The sequence below is a fragment of the Chlorocebus sabaeus genome, chromosome 2 (genome assembly GCF_047675955.1).
Source record: "Chlorocebus sabaeus isolate Y175 chromosome 2, mChlSab1.0.hap1, whole genome shotgun sequence".
Taxonomy (NCBI): Eukaryota; Metazoa; Chordata; class Mammalia; order Primates; family Cercopithecidae; genus Chlorocebus; species Chlorocebus sabaeus.
Window position 1 is genome coordinate 32,737,504 of NC_132905.1, and position 19,871 is coordinate 32,757,374.

General features: G+C 45.1%; 1 protein-coding gene across 3 annotated transcripts in view; it reads left to right on the forward strand.

Moving 5' to 3' along the window:
* The window catches only part of FERMT1 (FERM domain containing kindlin 1), a 53,568-nt gene extending 50,396 nt beyond the window's left edge, over window positions 1-3,172 (forward strand). For all 3 annotated transcript variants that reach the window (XM_008018604.3, XM_008018594.3, XM_037990694.2), the window contains one exon: window positions 742-3,172. In XM_008018604.3, the coding sequence (XP_008016795.1) occupies window positions 742-915 (174 nt within the window). In that variant the 3' untranslated portion in view covers window positions 916-3,172. The remainder of the gene's footprint in view (window positions 1-741) is intronic.
* Window positions 3,173-19,871: the final 16,699 nt, after the last annotated feature.

Here is a 19,871-nt window from a genome sequence, read left to right on the forward strand (position 1 = left end):
CAGCAAAGTCTCTAAGTCTTTCTTCTAGTGCTTAGAGTTTATGACTTTCAGCTAGGAAGGGGTTCGGGGCGGTGGCTATAAGAAAATTCAGGCAGCCTTTTATTATTCATTAAAGAGCCTGCAGGCCGGTGCAGTGGCTCACGCCTGTAATCCCAACACTTTGGGAGTCCGAGGCGTGAATCACTTGAGGTCAGGAGTTCAAGACCAGCCTGGCTAACATGGTGAAATCGCGCCTCTGCTGAAAATGCAAAAATTAGCCAGGTGTGGTGGCACACACCTGTAATCTCAACTAATTGGGAGGCTGAGGCATGAGAATCGCTTGAACCTGGAAGGCAGAGGTTGCAGTGGCCTGAGATCGTGCCACTGTACTCCAGCCTATGTGACAGAGAGAGACTCCATCTCAAAAATAAATAAATAAAAATAAAGTGCCTGCGAAGCACCCTGCTCCCCAACATAGGGGGTGCTTGGGCAAAATCCTTATATCTAAACTATAGACAGAAAATGTGCTGGGAGTTTTTAAAACCAGATGTGCAGCAAAGTCAACACCACCAGAGGGCGCAAAGAGAGCAAAGATATTTCTGGAAGTGTTTAATGGAAGTGATGGTTTTCTGTGCGTTTTAGGGGGATAGCCATCTGTCATCTACCTCAGCAGCCCTCAGCTCCAGGGGCCAGTCCAACAAAGCGCCTCTTTCTCATCATTCCTTGTCAGAGTTTAAGCTTCTCTGTGCCTTCCTCTTCCAGGTGGTCATCGAGTTTGACCAAAACGTCTTTACTGCATTCACCTGCCTGAGTGCAGATTGCAAGATTGTGCATGAGTACATTGGCGGCTACATTTTCTTGTCTACCCGCTCCAAGGACCAGAATGAAACACTCGACGAGGACTTATTCCACAAATTGACCGGCGGTCAGGATTGAAGCAAGCATGCATGCTCAGCTCACACCAACAGGGCAAGCCAAAGGTGCCCCTCCCCGGAGGGATGGGATCCATAACTTGCCCAGCATGTAGATACTGGACTAACAGACAACATACGTTCGCCGCTGGTCACCCAAGTCCTCACCTCATTCAAACCCACTGCTGGCACATCCCTTTCCTTACTTTGCCCTGTGCTGCCAGCCATGGAAGGAGCCTCTCATTTTTTTCTAGAAAATGGGTGAGCAGGAGAAAAGGAGGTGCCCTAAGGTTGCTCTAAGGCCCAGTATGTGGTTACAGTTCTGTGACTTGCAGAACCTGCCAGGTGGATGGCTACAAGTATCCTTGTCCTGATCTGTCTCATTACTAAGTCAGTGGAGAAGACAGAAAGGTAAAAATCACGTGAAGAAAGAACAACTCTTATTTCACAAACTCAGGTATGAAACTAAATGCCTGTCCTTCATGGAACTGCTTTTAGCTCTTGTCTTTTCAAAATGGCAGAGGGAGTTCCTACACACACTTTTTCCCTGGAGGTGAAGGTCTAGGGGTAGAAAGGAGAGGGATGGGGCAAGCAGGTAGCAGTTGACGACCCAAGGTCAGAGCAGTGGCCCTCAGTGTCATCTGTCCACAGTGATACCTGCCAAGATGACCACTGACCCACATCTGGTCTTAGTCATTGGTCTCCTCAGGTTTCTTGGGCCACCTGCAATCCCCATTCCATTCCTACAGATCTCTCAGCCACCTGTAAGTCCTTTGTGAAGACGTGGGTGACACAGGGGGACAGGAAAACCCATTTCTCAACCCAGATCCATGTCTCAACTGCTTCTACTCTGGGTTGGGATTCAGGAAGACAGGCACAGTCCTCTCTGTCCGTAGACACACCTATCAGCGTCAAGGATTCCAGTCAAGTCTCTATCCCAACTGGTCAGGGAGAGAAGGGCAGACCTATTCTCAAAGACCACCATGTCCAAGGTCTGACGGGAAGCGTCCCTCTTACTGCTGGTCTGTGTTCTCCTGGATTTGGGATCTGTGTTGGTATGACTCCTGGCCTTTTCTCTAAAGGCCTTTGGCTTTTGTAAATCATGAGCCAATAATAGACTTTTTTCTCCCCCCCTGTTTTTTGCTGTGTCATTTCTGCCTTGAGACAGCGCTTGCCTTGAGCGAGTGAGCCAATTAACAGCTGCCTGAATTGTCATTTTCCATTTTGGTTTGTTAGAGGTGGGAGGGGTGGGTTTTGAGGTTAAAAGCAATACCAGAAGTACAGGGAAATATCAGACAATATTTGATTATTTTTTCATAGATGTTCAGCCACACAAAGAACTTGGGTTGCAAGGATAAGGCAAAAGCTCCAATCCCATTTTTCAGTTCTCCTAGGATGTATCCCCTCAGGGGGCCTGGCCAGAGTGCCGAGGCCCACGAGTGTCAGTTGTTGCTTTATTTTCCAGTGAAGCCCTCTGAGAAATGAGCCCTCAGCAATTCCGGGAGCCACACAGAGACAGACTGGGCAAGGGACCCCCTGGTTCTGAGCCAGTAGCTGCCTTCTGGAAATTCCTCTTTTAGCCTCTCCTTAGAGGCGAATGTGAATGAAGCCTCCCAGGAACCCGCTGAATTTCTGAGGCCTTGCTTAAAGCTCAGAAGTGGTTTAGGCATTTGGAAAATCTGGTTCACATCATAAAGAACTTGATTTGAAATGTTTTCTATAGAAACAAGTGCTGAGTGTACTGTGTTATACTTGGTGTTGGTCATTTCTCAGTCCTATTTCTCAGTTCTATTATTTTAGAACCTAGTCAGTTCTTTAAGATTATAACCGGCCCTACATTAAAATAATGCTTCTTGATGTCAGATTTTACCTGTTTGCTGCTGAAAACATCTCTGCCTAATTTACCAAAGCCAGACCTTCCATTCAACGCGCTTCCTTAGCTTTCATAGTTGTCTGACATTTCCATGAAAACAAAGGAACTAACTGGTTTTAACCAAACTTTGTTTGGTTACAATTTTCAGGGGCACATTTCTTCCGTGACACACACAGCATCCCAAAGAAATAAACAAGCGTGACAAAAAAAAAAACCCCTAAATGCTACTGTTCCAAAGAGCAACTTAACAGTTTTTTTAATATTGAGTGCAAAAGGTCACCCAGCTTCCTATGATGAAATTTTAAATTAATGGGCACCTTTCAACATCATTTGCTTCCTTATCTACACTGGATTCCGAAATCTGCATTTTTTATTCTTTTATATGACTTTTAAGTAAAAGATTTGTACGGACTTGAGTACAGTCCTGTTGTGTCCTCTCCAACCTACTGTCTCCAAAAAGGTGACTGTTTCCTCTATTATGAAAAGGGATTGCAACTCTGAGGTCTAACATGTATCTCTCCTCACAGCGCCAAAAGTCCAGGTCATTCCCTCCCGTGGTTTGGGGAGTGGCAGATTCTGGGGGTCCTCAGAGAGCCACTTAGAAACCTCACTTACCCGCTGGTTTCAACTCCTTTCTCACTGACTTGGTCACAGATTTCCTGGCATATCCTGCCTTATCGTGAGCGCTTTTGTCTCCTTCCAGATCCATATTAAAACACACACACACACACACACCAGCAAGCAAAGAAATATCCCCAGCAGCAATAGAACAGCAGAAGCCTCTGATTCCGATGGCTGAATGTTGAGGGCACTTTGCTTTAGTGACACGCAGTTTATAGATATCCCGTTGTGCAATTCTCATGTCAGCCCATAGAGGGTAGAAGAAAGGCTCAGAAGGTGAACTTGCCCAGGGTCACACCGCCTCATAATGAGCAGTGTTTGTCTTGACTCCAGAAGCCACTAAGCTTAACCCGGCAAACCCCACCCTTCCTTCCCTAGCCTTGCCCAGCCTTGAAATGCCCCTTACCCCAGCTCCAGAGCAGGCGTTCCCAAGCTCAGGCTCAGACCGGTAAAAGAGAACCAAGGGCATTAACAGCAGTTAGCTATGGGAGGAGAGGCTAGACCGAAAACGTCTGGGAGCCAGAGAAATGAGGTGCTTAGAGTGTTGGGGTTTTTTTCTTTGTTTTGTTTTTTGTTTTTAGTTTTGTTTTTTGAGATGGAGTTTCACTCTTGTTGCCCAGGCTGGAGTGCAGTGGCATGATCTTGGCTCACCACAACTTCCGCCTCCCGGGTTCAAGTGATTCTCCTGCCTCAGCCTCCCAAGTAGCTGGGACTATAGGCATGCACCACCACACCTGGCTAATTTTGTATATTTTTTAGTAGAGGCGGGATTTCTCCATGTTGGTCAGGCTAGTCTCAAACTCCTGACCTCAGGTGATCCGCCCACCTCAGCCTCCCAAAGTGCTGCAATTACAGGCGTGAGCCACCACACTTAATTCTGGGAAAGTTTCATTTTTAGTCCCAAGGTCAGAAAAGTAAGCAAATGAGGAACTTTAATTTGAAAACTCATTTAACACAGGAAGTCAAGATATTTTGTAATATCTGTCTTTTAAAGTCACTTAAAAATTTTTTTTTAACTCACAAGGTTTCTTTTTTTGGGGCTGGGCATAGTGGCTCACCTTGTAATCCCAGCACTTTGGGAGGCCAAGACAGAGGCTCACCTGAGCCCAGGAGTTCAAGAATAGCTTGGGCAACATGACGAGACCACATCTCTACAAAGACTTTAAAATTAGCTGGGCGTGGTGGCACATGCCTGTAGCCCCAGCTACTTGGGAGGCTGAGATGAGAGGATCCCTTGAGCCCCAGGAGTTCAAGGTGGCAGTGAGCTATGATCATGCCATCACACTCCAGCCTCAGTGACCCTGTCTCAAAAAAAAAAAAGAAAAAATTGGCTTCTACATTTAGTATCTCTATATTCATTTTTATTATTTTCTCACATAGCGTGACTTTCCTGCCTCCTCCCCTTCCACCGCTGTCACCCCAGAATCTCTCAGGGGTAGGAGAAAGAAGGGGAGCGTTCCTCTTTGTTATTTCACTCATCTTTCCTTCTCATGCACCCTACATCCAAGGACTCTTGAAGTCCGGGAAATCATAACTGGAAAATCTGAAAAGGTGAAGCCCTTGGCCTTCACTTGCATTAAAGTTTTTCCAATTCCTTGAACCTCACTGGAGTTGTGTGGAAATATTGAGTGCTATCAGAAAGAGGGGAGGCCGGGCGCAGTGGTTCATGACTGTAATCCCAGCACTTTAGGAGGCCGAGGCGAGCGGATCACCTGAGGTCGGGAGTTCAAGACCAACCTGACCAACATGGAGAAACCCCATCTCTACTAAAAATACAAAATTAGCCAGGCATGCCCATAATCCCAGCTACTCGGGAGGCTGAGGCAGGAGAATCACTTGAACCCAGGAGGCAGAGGTTGCGGTGAGCCGAGATCATACCATTGTACTCCAGCCTGGGTGAAAGAGCAAGACTCCATCTCAAAAAATAAAATAAAAATAAATAAATAACTATAGAAAAGAAAAAGCTACCCTGACATTTGCCCACATATTTCATGTTGCATCAAGACTCAGTGATTGGCCGGGTGTGGTGGCTCACATCTGTAATCCCAGCATTTGGGGAAGCCAAGGCGGGAGGATTGCTTGAGCCTAGGAGTTCAAGACCAGCCTGGGCAAAACCAAGACCCTGTCTCTATTTAAAATAATCATGATAATTTTTGTAAAGGCTCAGTTATCTCAGAGGAGTCCCAATTTTTTAAAAACCTGAATGAGAATGCTCCTGACACCTGTGGGGAAGATACTTTCCGCTATAACGATTTATCCCCTTTCTCCAACTCACTGTGTGAGTTCCAAAAACACCCATAATTCCCCATATGCCTCAGTATCTTCAGTCATTACAGAGGAAAAAATCCTATAACCACTTCTCCCCAGCCACTGCAAATGACATACGCTGTGTGGGGTCTTAACAGGAGAGTGTCTCTCTTCTTCACCCCTGGAAGTTGGGCAGGGAGGCCTCTGGCTGCTCTCTGACATACCTCAGATGGAAAAGTGGACCATGGAGAGAAAGCAGAGACCTGTGTAAGAGAAGCAGAGGACCTGGGGGAGGGAGGGCCCAATGCCCCAAGCCTGTGCCCTCTGACTCAAGAGATATGTTGATGGACATAAATGGGGCCAGTAACAGGGAAGACAAATGAGGTTCAAAAATATAGACACCTATGACTGCACCACTGGACTCCAGCCTGGGCAACAAAGCACAACTCTGTCTCTAAAAATAAAACTTTTAAATAAGTATATAAATATATACTTATAAAGATATATATATATATATATATATATATATATATATATATATATATATGTCTTTAAGGAAAGAGTAAGGCTTGCAACAAGGCCTGGGGTCAGGGCTCAGTGCATAGGCTCTATAGGTTCTATTGCTGGTGATGGGGTAGCTGGTTTGGGCCCAGCCCCTGGCTGGTAGAGGAGGCTATTGGAAGAGAGCAAAGACCACTTCCAGGCAGTGCTACAAAAGTCAGGAGGCAGAACTAACGGTGAGATATTCTGGGAACCCAGGAGGGTTGGGGATGAAGGTCTGACCAGGTGCTTACAAAGGGGCCCTGAATCTCTGTGCTACCAACTTAATTTCCTGAAATGTTACTAAAGAACCAACATTACTGGTATCCAGCCCAGCCCATGTGATCCAATGTTATTTTTTTTAAAAAAAAAAAAAGAAAAATGTAGCAGAACCACTGCTTCCTTTCTAGGAGTTACAGACATCCAACTTCAAAATGGAAACACCCTCATTACTATTGAGGGTGAGACACCAAGCATTAAACCCACGCGGACTGCAACTCAAAGTGTGGTCCTTGGCCCAGCAGCACTTGTTAGAAACGCAGAATCTCACAGGGCCAGGACTAGGGTGGCACAGGTGAGGCACCCCAGGCACAGCATTTAAGGAAGTTCTCACTGTCAGAGTCATACAGGGCACCTCCTCAGCTCACCCTAGTCCCAGCACCAAGGTCCACTCAGACCTTTCTGAGTCAGAGTCTGCCTTTTAACAAGACTCTCAGCGATATCTATGCCCAGAGAAGTTTAAGAAGCTCTGGCCTTAGAGATGTGGCATGGATTTGGCAGGGAGGATGCCAGACACCAGAGGAATTGTCAAGAAAGAGTATAGATGCCATAAATTCTGCCAGCCAGTGTACTGAGTTAATGGTGTCCCCCTGAATTCACATCTACACAGAACCTGTGAATGTGACCTTATTTGAAAATAGGGTCTTTGCAGATGTAATCAAGTAAAGATGAGGTCATACTGGATGAGGGTGAGTCCTAAATTCAATATGACTGGTTTCCTTAAGAAAAGGAAAAGATAGGCTGGGCGCGGTGGCTCACGCCTGTAATCTCAGCACTTTGGGAGGCCGAGGTAGGCGGAGCACCTGAGGTCAGGAGTTCGAGGCCAGCCTGATCAACATGGTGAAACCCCATCTCTACTAAAAATAGAAAAATTAGCCAGGCTTGGTGTTGGGCGCCTGTAATCCCAGCTACTGGGAGGCTGAGGCAGGGGAATCGCTTGAACCTGGGAGGCAGAGGTTGCAGTGAGCCAAGACCGTGCCATTGCAATCCAGCCTGGGCAACAAGAGCAAAACTCCGTCTTAAAAAAAAAAAAAAAAGAAAGAAAAGAGGTACAGAGCAGGAAAGGCCATGTGATGATGGAGGCAGAGACGGGGTGATGCAGGTGCAGGTCAAGGAGTCCCAAAGACTGCCAGCAAACACCATTCCTCCCTGCGCCCTTCAGAGACAGCATGGCCCTGCCGCCATCTTGATTTTGGACTTCTAGGCTCCAGAACTGTGAGAGAATAAATTTCTGTTTCAAGCCACAAGGCTTATGGGAATTTGTTACACCAGTTCTAGGAAAATAATACAGCCAGAATCTTCACATCTTTAAAAATGGGGATGCTGCCTTTCCACTCTGTCACTAGAAGGAATATGTGAGAGAATGATGCAAATATGCTTTTAAAACCATAATATGCAATACAAATGTAAAGTGTTATTTTTAACAACATATTTTTAACTAGAAAAGTACTTTATCAGCTTATTTTCAAATAAGTGTGATGGTTTGTGTGACAGTTTGGATCACTGTTGAGCAAATATTTGCTCCCCTCTCCTCTTCCACCGTGGGTAGCATGTACTACCTGCCCGCTTGCTGTTGGGCTTGGCCATTTGACTTCCTTTGGCCAACGGGATGTTAGTGGGCGTGATGTGAGCAGGGGCCTCCCCTGTGCTTTTGCAATCCTTTCGTACTCCTGCCTCCACTGTGAGAACAGCATTCCCCAGGTCATCACCTGAGCCACTGAATGGAATCCATGCAGCAGATCTAAATGGAGTCCACAGCCTGGAGCCAAGCGAAGCTAGATCAGTTGGCCCACAGACAATTTGTGTTGGAACAAATTCTCATTATTGTAAGCCACTGAGTTCTGGAGTAGTGTGTTAAGTAGCATCATTGTGGAATAGCTGACTAATGCAGGATGAGATATCCCCAAAAAGGAGAATAAGAAATCGATCCCATTCTAGCATAGCAGTATCCTAAGACACACCTGATGGCATTTCAGAGTGTGTCTTTCTCATCTTTATACCATCCTGTCTCCTGGTTTTTGTGTTTGTATTTGCATAAGCTATCTATTAAGCCATTTGAAATTCATGGAAATTGGCCGGGCACAGTGGCTCACACCTGTAACACCAGCACTTTAGGAGGCCAAGGCAGGTGGATCACCTGAGGTCAGGAGTTCGAGACCAGCCTGACCAACATGGAGAAACCCCATCTCTACTAAAAATACAAAAATTAGCCGGGTGAGGTAGAGTGCGCCTGTGATCCCAGCTACTTAGGAGGCTGAGACAGGAGAATCACTTGAACCCGGGAGGCAGATGTTGCAGTGAGCTGAGATCACGCCATTGTACTTCTCCATCGATTACAGTGCATCTACACCACAATCAGGTCAAGATATATCCCCCACTCAGGTGTAATAATCTGGGACCTTTGTACCATGCATGTGTTTTCTTTAGAGACTCCGGTGTCTCTCTGCCAACACAACCCCATTATTCCGGCCAGGCCATGAAGTTAAGCAATTTGCCAAATTTCAGCGTGGGTTGACAGATTGCCATGGCAGTCAAATAGGTCCCAGGAGCAACAGGGATACCAAAAGGGTAACCGGCTTTGCAAACCAATGACAGAGCAAGTGAAATTAGCTCCCACCTCTCCAAAAAGCAGTCTCAACAATAATATAGCAAACATTTACATGGCTAAAAGAATTAGAAAGCTCATAGGTATTAAGGGCTATCACTTTTTTCTCCTATGAGTTCTCTCAATTCATCCCCTAGGTAAGGTAAGTATTATCAGCCCACTGTACAAAGTAGGAAACATGCAGTGGTACACCAGTAAATGTTTACAACTCTGTGGGCTAGGGGAACACTGATTTGCCAGTTCCCATGGTGTAAAGATTCCCACCACAGCCAACATGATGTCAGTGGACACAGAGTTGGGAAGAGATGCAAACATCCGTCTCTCCAGTGGGGATAAACCAGCTCTGGCACACATTGGAACTGTGCACAGAGAGGTCAAGCAACTTGTCAAAGTCACTCAGCTACTATGTGGGAATCAAGGATTTGTATGAAAATCTTCTGACTTGAGCGTGCTCCTCAGCACTACTCTTGATTTCCCATGAGAATGGCAAGGCCTCCCGAGCCAAGGACCCTAGATAACCTTTACTCGTGACAATGTCCTTGAGTTGGTTTTTCTCAGAACATGTTTGAGAAAGACCTACAGAACTCCATAGACACTTTTTTCTTCCAGTTACTTTACACTAGGTTTCAAATGCCAAAATAGTGAAAATTTCTGCTAAAAAGTTCTCCAATTCCCACTGGGTTGGTCCAATCTGACATTTGCTTGCAAATCTGGGTGAAAGGTGGAGTTAAGAAGGGGAGGGAAGAGTTCTACCTTTTTCCTGACAGAGACAACAGACAACACCAAACCAGAGACCTTTCCACCCCTACAACTGGTTGGCCCAACTCTTACTAGTGCATGGCAATCGTTGGTGCCAAGGCCCACCAGAGAGAGGTGACTTTTCCTTAGGGACTGAGTTCTGTTTCTAGAGGCTGCATGAAATGCTTTTACCCTGACCTTTTCCTCCTTTTATAAGGTTCTTTTAATCAGGTAGACATCAGGAGAGCAAACAGGCAGCCAACACTTGGCAAGAAGCTGCGGAACCCATTGCATGTAACTCAACCAAAGTTCACCCTTTTAAGATAAGGGGCTGCACACGTTACTGTGTGTGGGGGTAAGAAATATATGTGGGCACAGTTGGTCAGATATGAGACCACAGGGATTTGTGAGGCTCGCCCTTAGTATTTGCGACTTTGGGTTTTGTTTTGTTTTGTTTTGTTTGAGATGGGGTCTCTGTCACCTACGCTGGAGTGGAGTAGTGCCATCTCAGCTCACTGCAACCTCCACCTCCTAGGCTCAAGCAATCCTCCCACCTCAGCCTCCCAAGTAACTGAGACCACAGGCACTCACCACCACACCCGGCTAATTTTTTGTATTTTTGGTAGAGACAGGGTTTTGCCATGTTACCCAGGCTGGTCTTGAACTCCTGAGCTCAGGCGATCCACTGGCCTCAGTCTCCCAAGGTGCTAGGATTACAGGCATGAGCCACCACACCTGGCCATTTATATATGGCATGAGCCAATATGCCATACCTAAAATCAGCTGCCTCAGAACTAAAATGAGCAGATTGCAACTGTGGCCAACACCATTTTTACCTGAAACCATCTTCCCATCTTCCTTGCTAACAGAACTTGATTTCGGCTGAATCAATGTGTCCAGATCAGTGATCTATACTGGTCTATGCCAATTATCACAATCGTGTTCCCTAACTTATTGGCTTCCTTTGCAGGTTGGTGGGGCCGGGGAGGGGCTGTGGGATCCAATTCTGACCAATGAGGCCTAAGGGGAAGTACACTGTGGAGATTTCTTGGAAAGCTTTTTCTATTCTAACAAAAGGGAAAGTCAGCTGGCTTCACCCTTCCCCTTCCTATTCTTCCTGCCTTGAATGTGGATGTGACTTTTTGTTATGTAAGAAAAATAAACGAATGTATTTAAGCCATTGTTAGGTGGGGTTTCTGTACCTTATAGCTGAACTCATTTCTAACTGGTCGTCGTGAGCAATGAAACAAATGAATTTTAGAGTAATGGAGCAGAGGGTCAACTTGACCCTACAATCTTTAGTTTGACTAATTGAATGAATGGAAACCCAATTGGTAGATAAATATAAAGAGTGTCAGAAGGAGGAGAGGTCAGAGGACATAGATAAGTTTTATTTGGGTGACTCTAAGACCTCAGTCATGCCTGACGTAATGGGATTCTGTGATGTATGTGTGGACCTTTGCAATGGAGCTGCTCAGAACATCCTTGGAACCCCCCTTTGGAAATTCTCAGCAAAGCCTGATTCACCTTCTCCATAATTTCCTCACTGTTGATGATTTTTCAGTACTTTCATAAGGGTTTGATTTTTTGAAATATCTGAGACTAAGTAAGGTGAATTGTGAGATTAGGATAAATAAAATATTTGGGTGAGTGATTTAATAAATAAACATAATCCTGATAATTGTGGAGTGTGTGTGTGCGTGCGTGTATCAGAAACTCCTCCTGAAAGCAATTCCAGAACATAAATTACAAACATGATTTTAACACTGGAGGCGTCATATGCAAGAAGATTTCACCTACTAAGTAATTTTGCTGAAGACTAACTTTTGCCAGATAATCTTTTTTATCTCCTTAAGAGTTGGCAATCCAAACATTCTCTCAAGTAAAACAAGCAAGTATTCTCCATGTTCTCAACACTCCTCCCTCAAAAATGTTCTCAGAGTTCTAATCTTGGGTCCTTTATCAGATTTGCTTTATGAAATTGAATATAATTTCTGCAGCAATAAAATGGAAATAATAGCATTTGCCTCCCTCCTAAAAGAAGTGTGGTAAACAAGACTTGGTCAGCAACACCTAGAATGTGGAGTATATCTCATGGGTTCCATAAATACTTGACATAATAATTGCTAGTAAAGAGATTGTGTTAATATATTATTAAGGATTAATAATCATGTATTATAATCTTTTCGGAAGTGACAAAATGTCATCACTATTAAAATCTGCTTCAAAAAAATACCTAATGTTCCAATTCTCCGAGATTACTGTCCTACCCTCTTTTCTTCTCAACCCTTCACATCCACCCATCAGCTGTTGAGCTCACCTGCACATTATCGAGCAGCGTGAAGTCATCCTATGGGAACAGCCTCATCTTTTCACTGTGCACCTGTCCTCACCATATCTTATTTCCTCCTGTCCCAGTGAGGAGTGCCTTCGGAGTATTGTCCCCTTGTGGCCTCTGAAGGACTTTATTCCTGCAGTTTCCTCTTCTCTCTTCTGCATCATTCACCTCTCCCCGCTCCCTGGTGCCTTCTTATGTAATTTGTAAATATGTTCTGTATCTGTGGGGGGTTTAAGCACGGCTGCAAATTCCTTGACAGTCTTCCCATCAAGAGGGAAGATCTGGCCGGGCACGGTGGCTCACTCCTGTAAAGCCAGCACTTTGGGAATCCGAGGTGGGTGGATCACTTGAGTTCAGGAGTTTGAGACCAGCCTCGCCAACATGGCAAAACCCCATCTCTACTAAAAATACAAAAAATTAGCACCTGTAATCCCAGCTACTGGGAAAGTTTAGGTGGGAGAATTGTTTGAACCCGGGAGGCGGAGGTTGCAGTGAGCTGAGATTGCATCCCCATCAAGGTGCCAGGCATGTGAGTGAAGCCACCTTGAGCCCTCAAAACCAGCCCTTTCAACCGCTGAATACCACCAATGACCCCAGTCCATGCTGCATGGAGCAAAACAATCATCTAGGGGGTCGCTAACCAAATTCCTAACCCACAAAATCGTGGAATCGAATACAGCAGGTCCTCAAATCATATTGTTGTATTCAATATCATTTTCTTATAATGTTGATGAGAAAACAAAATTGGTCCACTGTCTCTGTGAAGTTTGCAGGTTGTCCCCAGGTCTACCTGGATTTTCTCCAGACATTCTGGTTTCCTTCCACATACTCAAAGCTGTACATATCAAGTTCATTGGTGTGTCTACATGGTTCAAGGTTGAGTGAGTATGTATGTGTGTGTGAGTGCACCCTGCAATGGGATGGCATCCTGCCCAGGGCTGGTTCCAGCCTTGCACCCTGAGTTGCTAGGATAGGCTCTGGCCACCTGCTACCCTGAACTGGAATAAGCAGGTAAATAATTATCTTACTTGTTTTTATTAATCTTTCTTAAATAATTATCTTACTTGTTTTTATTAATCTTTCTTAAATATAAAATATATGTATAACTCACATTTATTTTATTTTATTTATCATTTTGAGATGGAGTCTCGCCGTCACCCGGGCTGGAGTGCAACGGCACAATCTTGGCTCACTGCAACCTCCACCTCCCAGGTTCAAGTGATTCTCCTGCCTCAGCCTCCCAAGTAGCCAGGATTACAGGCGCATGCCACCAAGCCCAGGTAATTTCTTGTATTTTTAGTAGAGACGGAGTTTCACTATGTTGACGGGGCTGGTCTCAAACTCCTGACCTCGTGATCTGCCCGCCTCGGCCTCCCAAAGTGCTAGAATTACAGGCGTGAGCCACCGCACTGGGCCATTTATTTTAATATTTAACATTAGAAGTGTTTTGGTCTTTATTTATACATTTGGTGACCACAGGAACTTAACTCTTGTTTATATCAATTCACCTATAGTAAAATTGGTTTCATTACACATAGCTTCATTTAAAGTCACAGTTTCCAAGAACCTATCAACAACATTAAGTGACGACATACTGAATAATGACTTGTTTTAAGCCACTAAGTTTTGGGATACTTGTTAGCAAGAAATAACCACAACAATGTCCCCCACCTTAAGCAGTTTTTAAACTCTACCATGTCCTATTTTTCTGCTCCATCTCACTGCAGAACTTCTCCAGAGAGTTAAGAAGGCTAACACACTTTCCCATGTTCTAACTCACTCCCCTCCTGCTTCCGCCTCAACCCCTCAGTAGACCCTGCCCTTGTCCAGGTCATAAATGTCTCCTCTTATTTAGTCTGTAAAAACCTCATCAGCCATGCTCTCCTCAGTGAAACACAGGCCTCTCCCCTTTCACGATACCAAACTTTCCTGAGTTTTCTTCCACCTCCCTGACTGCTCCTTCTCATCCCCCTCAGCTCATTCCTCCCCCTCTGCCCACCTTCAAAGGATAGAATGATAGCTTAATCTCCTTCTCTTCTGTCTCTATTCACGTTCCCTAGATGACCTCAACCCGTCTATTGGCTCTAAGCACCACCTCACGCTGATGCCTCCCAAATGTAGTCCCAGCTCTCCCCTGAATTCCAGAACTGGAAGGCCGATTGTCTCCTCAACATTTCCTTTGGAGACCTGACAGACATCTCAAAACTTCACATGGCCAAAACGAGCCTGTGGCTTCCCTACCCCTCATAGGTTGCTCTCTCGGATTCCTCTATCCCAGGAAATGGCATCTCAATCCAGCCAGTTCTCAGCCAAAAGCCCAAGGATCCTCCTTCATGCCTTCTTTCCTCTCATCCCTCATGTATTAGTTTCTTGCAGCTGCTTTAACAAATTATCACAAATTTGGTGGCTGAAACCAACCCACAATATTTGATATGGTTTGGATTTGTGTCCCCATCCGAATCCCATGTTAAGTTGTAATCCTCAATATTGGAGGTGGGACCTGGTGGGAGGTGATTGGATCATGGGGGCGGATTTCCCCCTTTGGTGCTGTTCTCACGATGGAGTTCTCACGAGATCTGGTTGTTTGGACGTGTGCGGCACCTCCACACTCTCTCGCGTCCTCCTTCTCCAGCGTTGCGAAGAAGCTTGCTCTGCCTTTGCCTTCCGCCTTGAGTAAAAGCTCCCTGAGGCCTCCTCAGTCATGCTTCCTGTACAGCCTGTGGAACCATAAGCCAACTAAACCTCTTTTCTTTGTAAATTACCCAGTCTCAGGTATGTCTTTATAGCAGTGTGAGAATGAACCAACACAATACTGTTCAGCGGTAAAAAGAATAACATCTTGATACGTGCTGCAACATGGATCAACCCTGAAAATTATGCTTAGTCAAGCCAGAGACCAAAGGACAAATATTGTATGATACTACTTATAGGAGGTACTTAGTATAGGCGAATATAGAGACAAAGTAGAACAGAGGTTACCGAGGGTTGGGGGAAAGAGGGAGTTATTGTTTCATGAGTACAGAGTTTTCGCTGGGGATGATGAAAATGTTTCAGGTATAGATAGTGGTGATGGTTACCTAATATCATGGTGAATATATTTAATGCCACTGGAGTGCACACCTGGCAGATGGTTTAAATGATAAATATTATGTCATATATATTTTGCCACAATAAAAGTAAAAACAACGACATACACATTCATCGTCTCAAAGTTCTGGAGGGGAGAATCCTGAAATCAGTTTCAGTGGGCCAAAGTCAACGTGTCACCAGGGCCACACATCCTCTAGAGGACCCCGTCCACTTCCTTGCTTTTTCCAGTTTGAGAACGGCATTCCTTGCATTCCGTGGTCCCTTTCTCTATCTTCAAAGTCATCCATGTAGTGTCTTCCTTTGATTTTTGTTGTTGTTGTTTTACTTTTCTGAGAAAGGGTCTCGCACCATCACCCAGGCTGGGAGTGCAGTGCAATCACAGCTAGCTGCAGCCTCAGCCTCCCACCTCAGCCTCCCAAGTAGCTGGAACCACCATGCCTGGCTAATTTTTGATTTTTTTATACAGACAGGGTCTCTCTCTGTTACCCAGGCTAGTCTTAAACTCCTGGGCTCAAGTGATCCTCCCACCTTAGCCTCCCAAAGTATTGGGATTGCAGGCATGAGCCACCATGCCCCCGCCTTCCTTCTGTCTTCACATTGCCTTCTCTGTAGTAAGATCTCCCTCTTCCTCCCTCTTATAAAAATAGTAGTGATTACAGGACAGACGGGGTGGCTCACACCTATAATCCCAGCACTTTGGGAGGCTGATATGGGCGGATCACCTGAGGTCTCGAGACCAGCCTGACCAACATGGAGAAACCCTGTCTCTATTAAAAATACAAAATTAGCTGGGCGTGGTGGTGCATGCCTGTAATCCCAGCCACTCCGGAGGCTAAGGCAGGAGAATCGCTTGAACCTGGAAGGTGGAGGTTATGGTGAGCCGAGATTGCGCCGTTGCACTCCAGCCTGGGCAACAAGAGCAAAATGCTGTCTCAAAAAAAAAAAAAAAAAAAAAAAAAAAAAAAGGAGGGGACCGGAGTGATTACATTCAGGGCCCACAGGGATAATCCAGGATAATCACCTCATTCAGGGTCTTTAATCATATACACAAAGTTCCTTTTGCTATATAACATTTACATGTTCCAGGGGCTAACACATGGATATCTTTGGGGATTATTTATTCAGCCTAACATACCTCACTTCCAATTCACCAATGGATCCTATTGGTTCTACTTTCAAACCGTATTTCAAATCTGTGTACTTGTCTTCGCTGTCACTGTTATTACTCTCAGGGCAACATCATCACCTCCCCATGGGCATTTTCAGCAACCTAAAACCACAAAGGTTTATTTCTCATACTATATATGCATTGTGATCAGCCCTGGGGGAGCTCGGGTCTTCCTTGGGATCCAGGCTGATGGAGCAGCCACCATCAAATAGTGGCGACTGGCATGCCAGTGAGGCAGAAAGAGCTCTGGAGGGCCTCATACTAACAACTGGATGGCATTGTCTGGAAGTGACACACATCGCTTCCTGTTGCAAATCATTGGCTAGAACAAAACATGGAAACGTGGCCCCACCCAACCACAAAGGGCCAGGCAGTACAATCCTACCAGTAGCCAAAACAGGGAAAACCTGAACTATATGCTCAATAGCCTTAATGACTACCATAGAGCCTTTCACAAAATGATCCCAAATAACCTTTCCAATCTCTCCTCCCTACACTCCTCCTCCATGGCCCCTACCATCCTTCCACCCTCCCACCATATTGAGCTAGCTGTTTGCTCAACACACCATGCCTTGTCAAGCCTCCATTTCTTTCACATACTGGGCCCTCTGCCTGGGATGCTGTTAAGACGTAACCATTATTCTGACCATTGATTTGTTTTGCCTGTTCTTGAATGTCATAAAAATAAACCCAAATAGTATGTACTCTTTTGTGTTTGGCTATGAGAGTCATCTGTGTTGTTAAGCATGGCAGAGTTCATTCTTTTTTGTGGCTATATAGTAACTCATTGTATGGCTATACCATGATTTACGTATCAGTTTTTCTATTGATAGCCTTTTATGTTGTTTCCGTTTTGGAGCATTTACAAAGTTGCTATAAACATTCTTTTGGTAGCTATACACACTCATTTATCTTGAGTGTAAACCCAGGAGTGTAATTGCTGAGTAATCGGTTAGACATATGCTTAGCATTCGTGGAATCTGCCAAGCAGTTTTCCAAAGTAGCTATACCATTTGACATTCCCACCAGCAGTGTATGAGTTCTAGCCAGGCATCATTTGAGCCTAGGAGTTTGAGCTTAGCCTGGACAGCATAGTGAGCCCCCCCCTCAAAAAAAAGTTACATTTGCTCCACACCCTTGGCAACACTTGATATTGTCAATCTTTTGAATTTTGGCCATTCTGGTGGGTGTACAATAGTATCTCATTGTGGTTTAAATTTGCATTTCCATGATAAATAATGATGTTGAGCACATGCTCCTATACTTATTGAACAGCATGTATTTTTTCATTCAACAAATGTTACTGAACATCCATGCTGCATCTGCATGTTTCTATAGCAATGGGGAATAAATAACACTCGAGCTCCACAAGATTCCAAATCATTGCTTTGTTTGTCAAGCACTTTTATTTTTGAAAGAATTTTCGTTAACATATTAGAAATCTAAATAAATGCACAGACAAACCCTGACTGCTCTTCTGAGGAAAATTCCAAATAAGGGAATGTAACTGATCAGAAACAGGAGAAGGACAGGGCACAGTCACAGTCATTCATTCAGTAAATCTCTCTCTCTCTCTCTCTCTCTCTCTCTCTCTTTATTCCTGTATGAGACGGAGTTTCGCTCCTGTTGCCCAGGCTGGAGTGCAACAGTGCAATCTCAGCTCACTGCAACTTCTGCCTCCTGGGTTCAAGCAATTCTCCTTCCTCAGCCTCCTGAGTAGCTGGGATTACAGGCACATGCCACCACACCCAGCTAATTGTTTGTATTTTAGTAGAGATGAGGTTTCACCATGTTGGCCAGGCTGGTCTCCAACTCCTGGCCTCAGGTGATCTGCCTGCCTCGGCCTCCCAAAGTGCTAGGATTGCAGGTGTGAGTCACTGTGCCCAGCCCAGTAAATCTCTCTTAAGCATCTATTGTGTGCACGTGCTGCCAGATACTCAGATACAGCAGTGAACAAGCTGGACACACTTCCAGGACGAACAGAGCTCACAATTCAACTTTTTGTGATGTGATAGTGTGCTCACACTCTGCATGATTTCTTTCTCTCTTCCACCCCTTCTAGGCTGGGAACTGCTTGAGGGCAAGGTCCAAGCCTTGTTCATCTCTGACCCCCCGTGTTATATAGTGAGCACCAGGGTCACTTATTAGCATGGTCTCAAGATACATGTGCTGAACTGCTAAGCCAATTCATTTACTTTACAAATGAAAAATATGAGATAGACAGAAGCTTAAGAACATAGACAGAAAGCTTAAGAACACTACCAGAAAGATGGTAGTGGTGTTGGAATGAGAATCCAGCATCTTGTGTTAAGGTCCTTTCCCTTAGTAGGCTGCCTCTGGCTGTGGTAAATTCCAGAATATAATTTATAAATGTTCCTATCTACTATCCCATCCCACTTTCTACAGTGACATGCAAAATAAAAGTGGCAGGTTAGAGTCTGACCTCACATTTCTGTTTGAATCTTTTCCACTATGGATTTTAAAAGGATCTGAAGGGGTATTTTCTAAAATTCTAAGCATTCTGTCCATCCTCATGCTGAAACCTGACTTGGTGAGTGACACTTCAAAAAGAAAAGAAACGTGAGTCTCAACCCATTACTACCTTATTTCCTCCAGATCATTTCCTCACAGGCAGGTCAGCCACGTCAGTGACCCCACTCAGATGTCTTGGTTTCTACCCCTTGGAAACTTTGTCTCTACATTCCATTTCGGGAGAGCTGGTTCTTCCCGGAGACTTGACAACCTGGTACCGTCTCCTCCCACCATCACCCTCCCATTCTTCTGGCTTATCTCTGGTGTCAGAGAAGAATGTAATCTTTAGGCTTGTACATTCTGACTCCCGTATTTTGGGGAAAACCTCTCAGCGTAGCTGACTGGCATCTGGAGGGCAGGGCAGGGCAGGGGCAGCTGGTTGAGCAGTCACCTGTCACCTGGGTCAGCCCTCATCACCCCATTGCAGGCTGCAAGAGTTGTAAAGAGAGCTGGACAGGACCCACTTAGAAGATACCAATTCTGGGTCTCTGGGGCAGTCTGTGTTGGGAGTATTTATTCCTGGAGTTCTGGGGGTAAGATGGGAACAGCTGGAGTCAGAGCCCTTGAAACTGCTCAGTGGCTTGATGCTTACCAGGTGTGTTTACTTAGCCATACCTTCAGGGGAAGACTCACATTGCTAATATCAGGGCAGGTGAGACCTGGTCAGCTGTGCAAATAAGCCCAGAGCCAGAGTGGAACAGTGAGAATTAGATCACCCTTCGTTTTCACCGGGTAATTAGGAACTCAACACTGGGTGACCTCAGACAAGCCAATTTCCCCCTCTGGGGCTCATTTTCTCCTAAAGTGGACAAGGAGGGATGGGACCAGACAAGTTCTAAAGTTCCTTCTAAGGCCAAAGATCCATGACTCTGATTTTTATCTAAATCCATAAAAGTGTGGCCAAGTATATAATTACTGGCTCTTTCCCGCCCTCCCTCCCCGCCAACCAG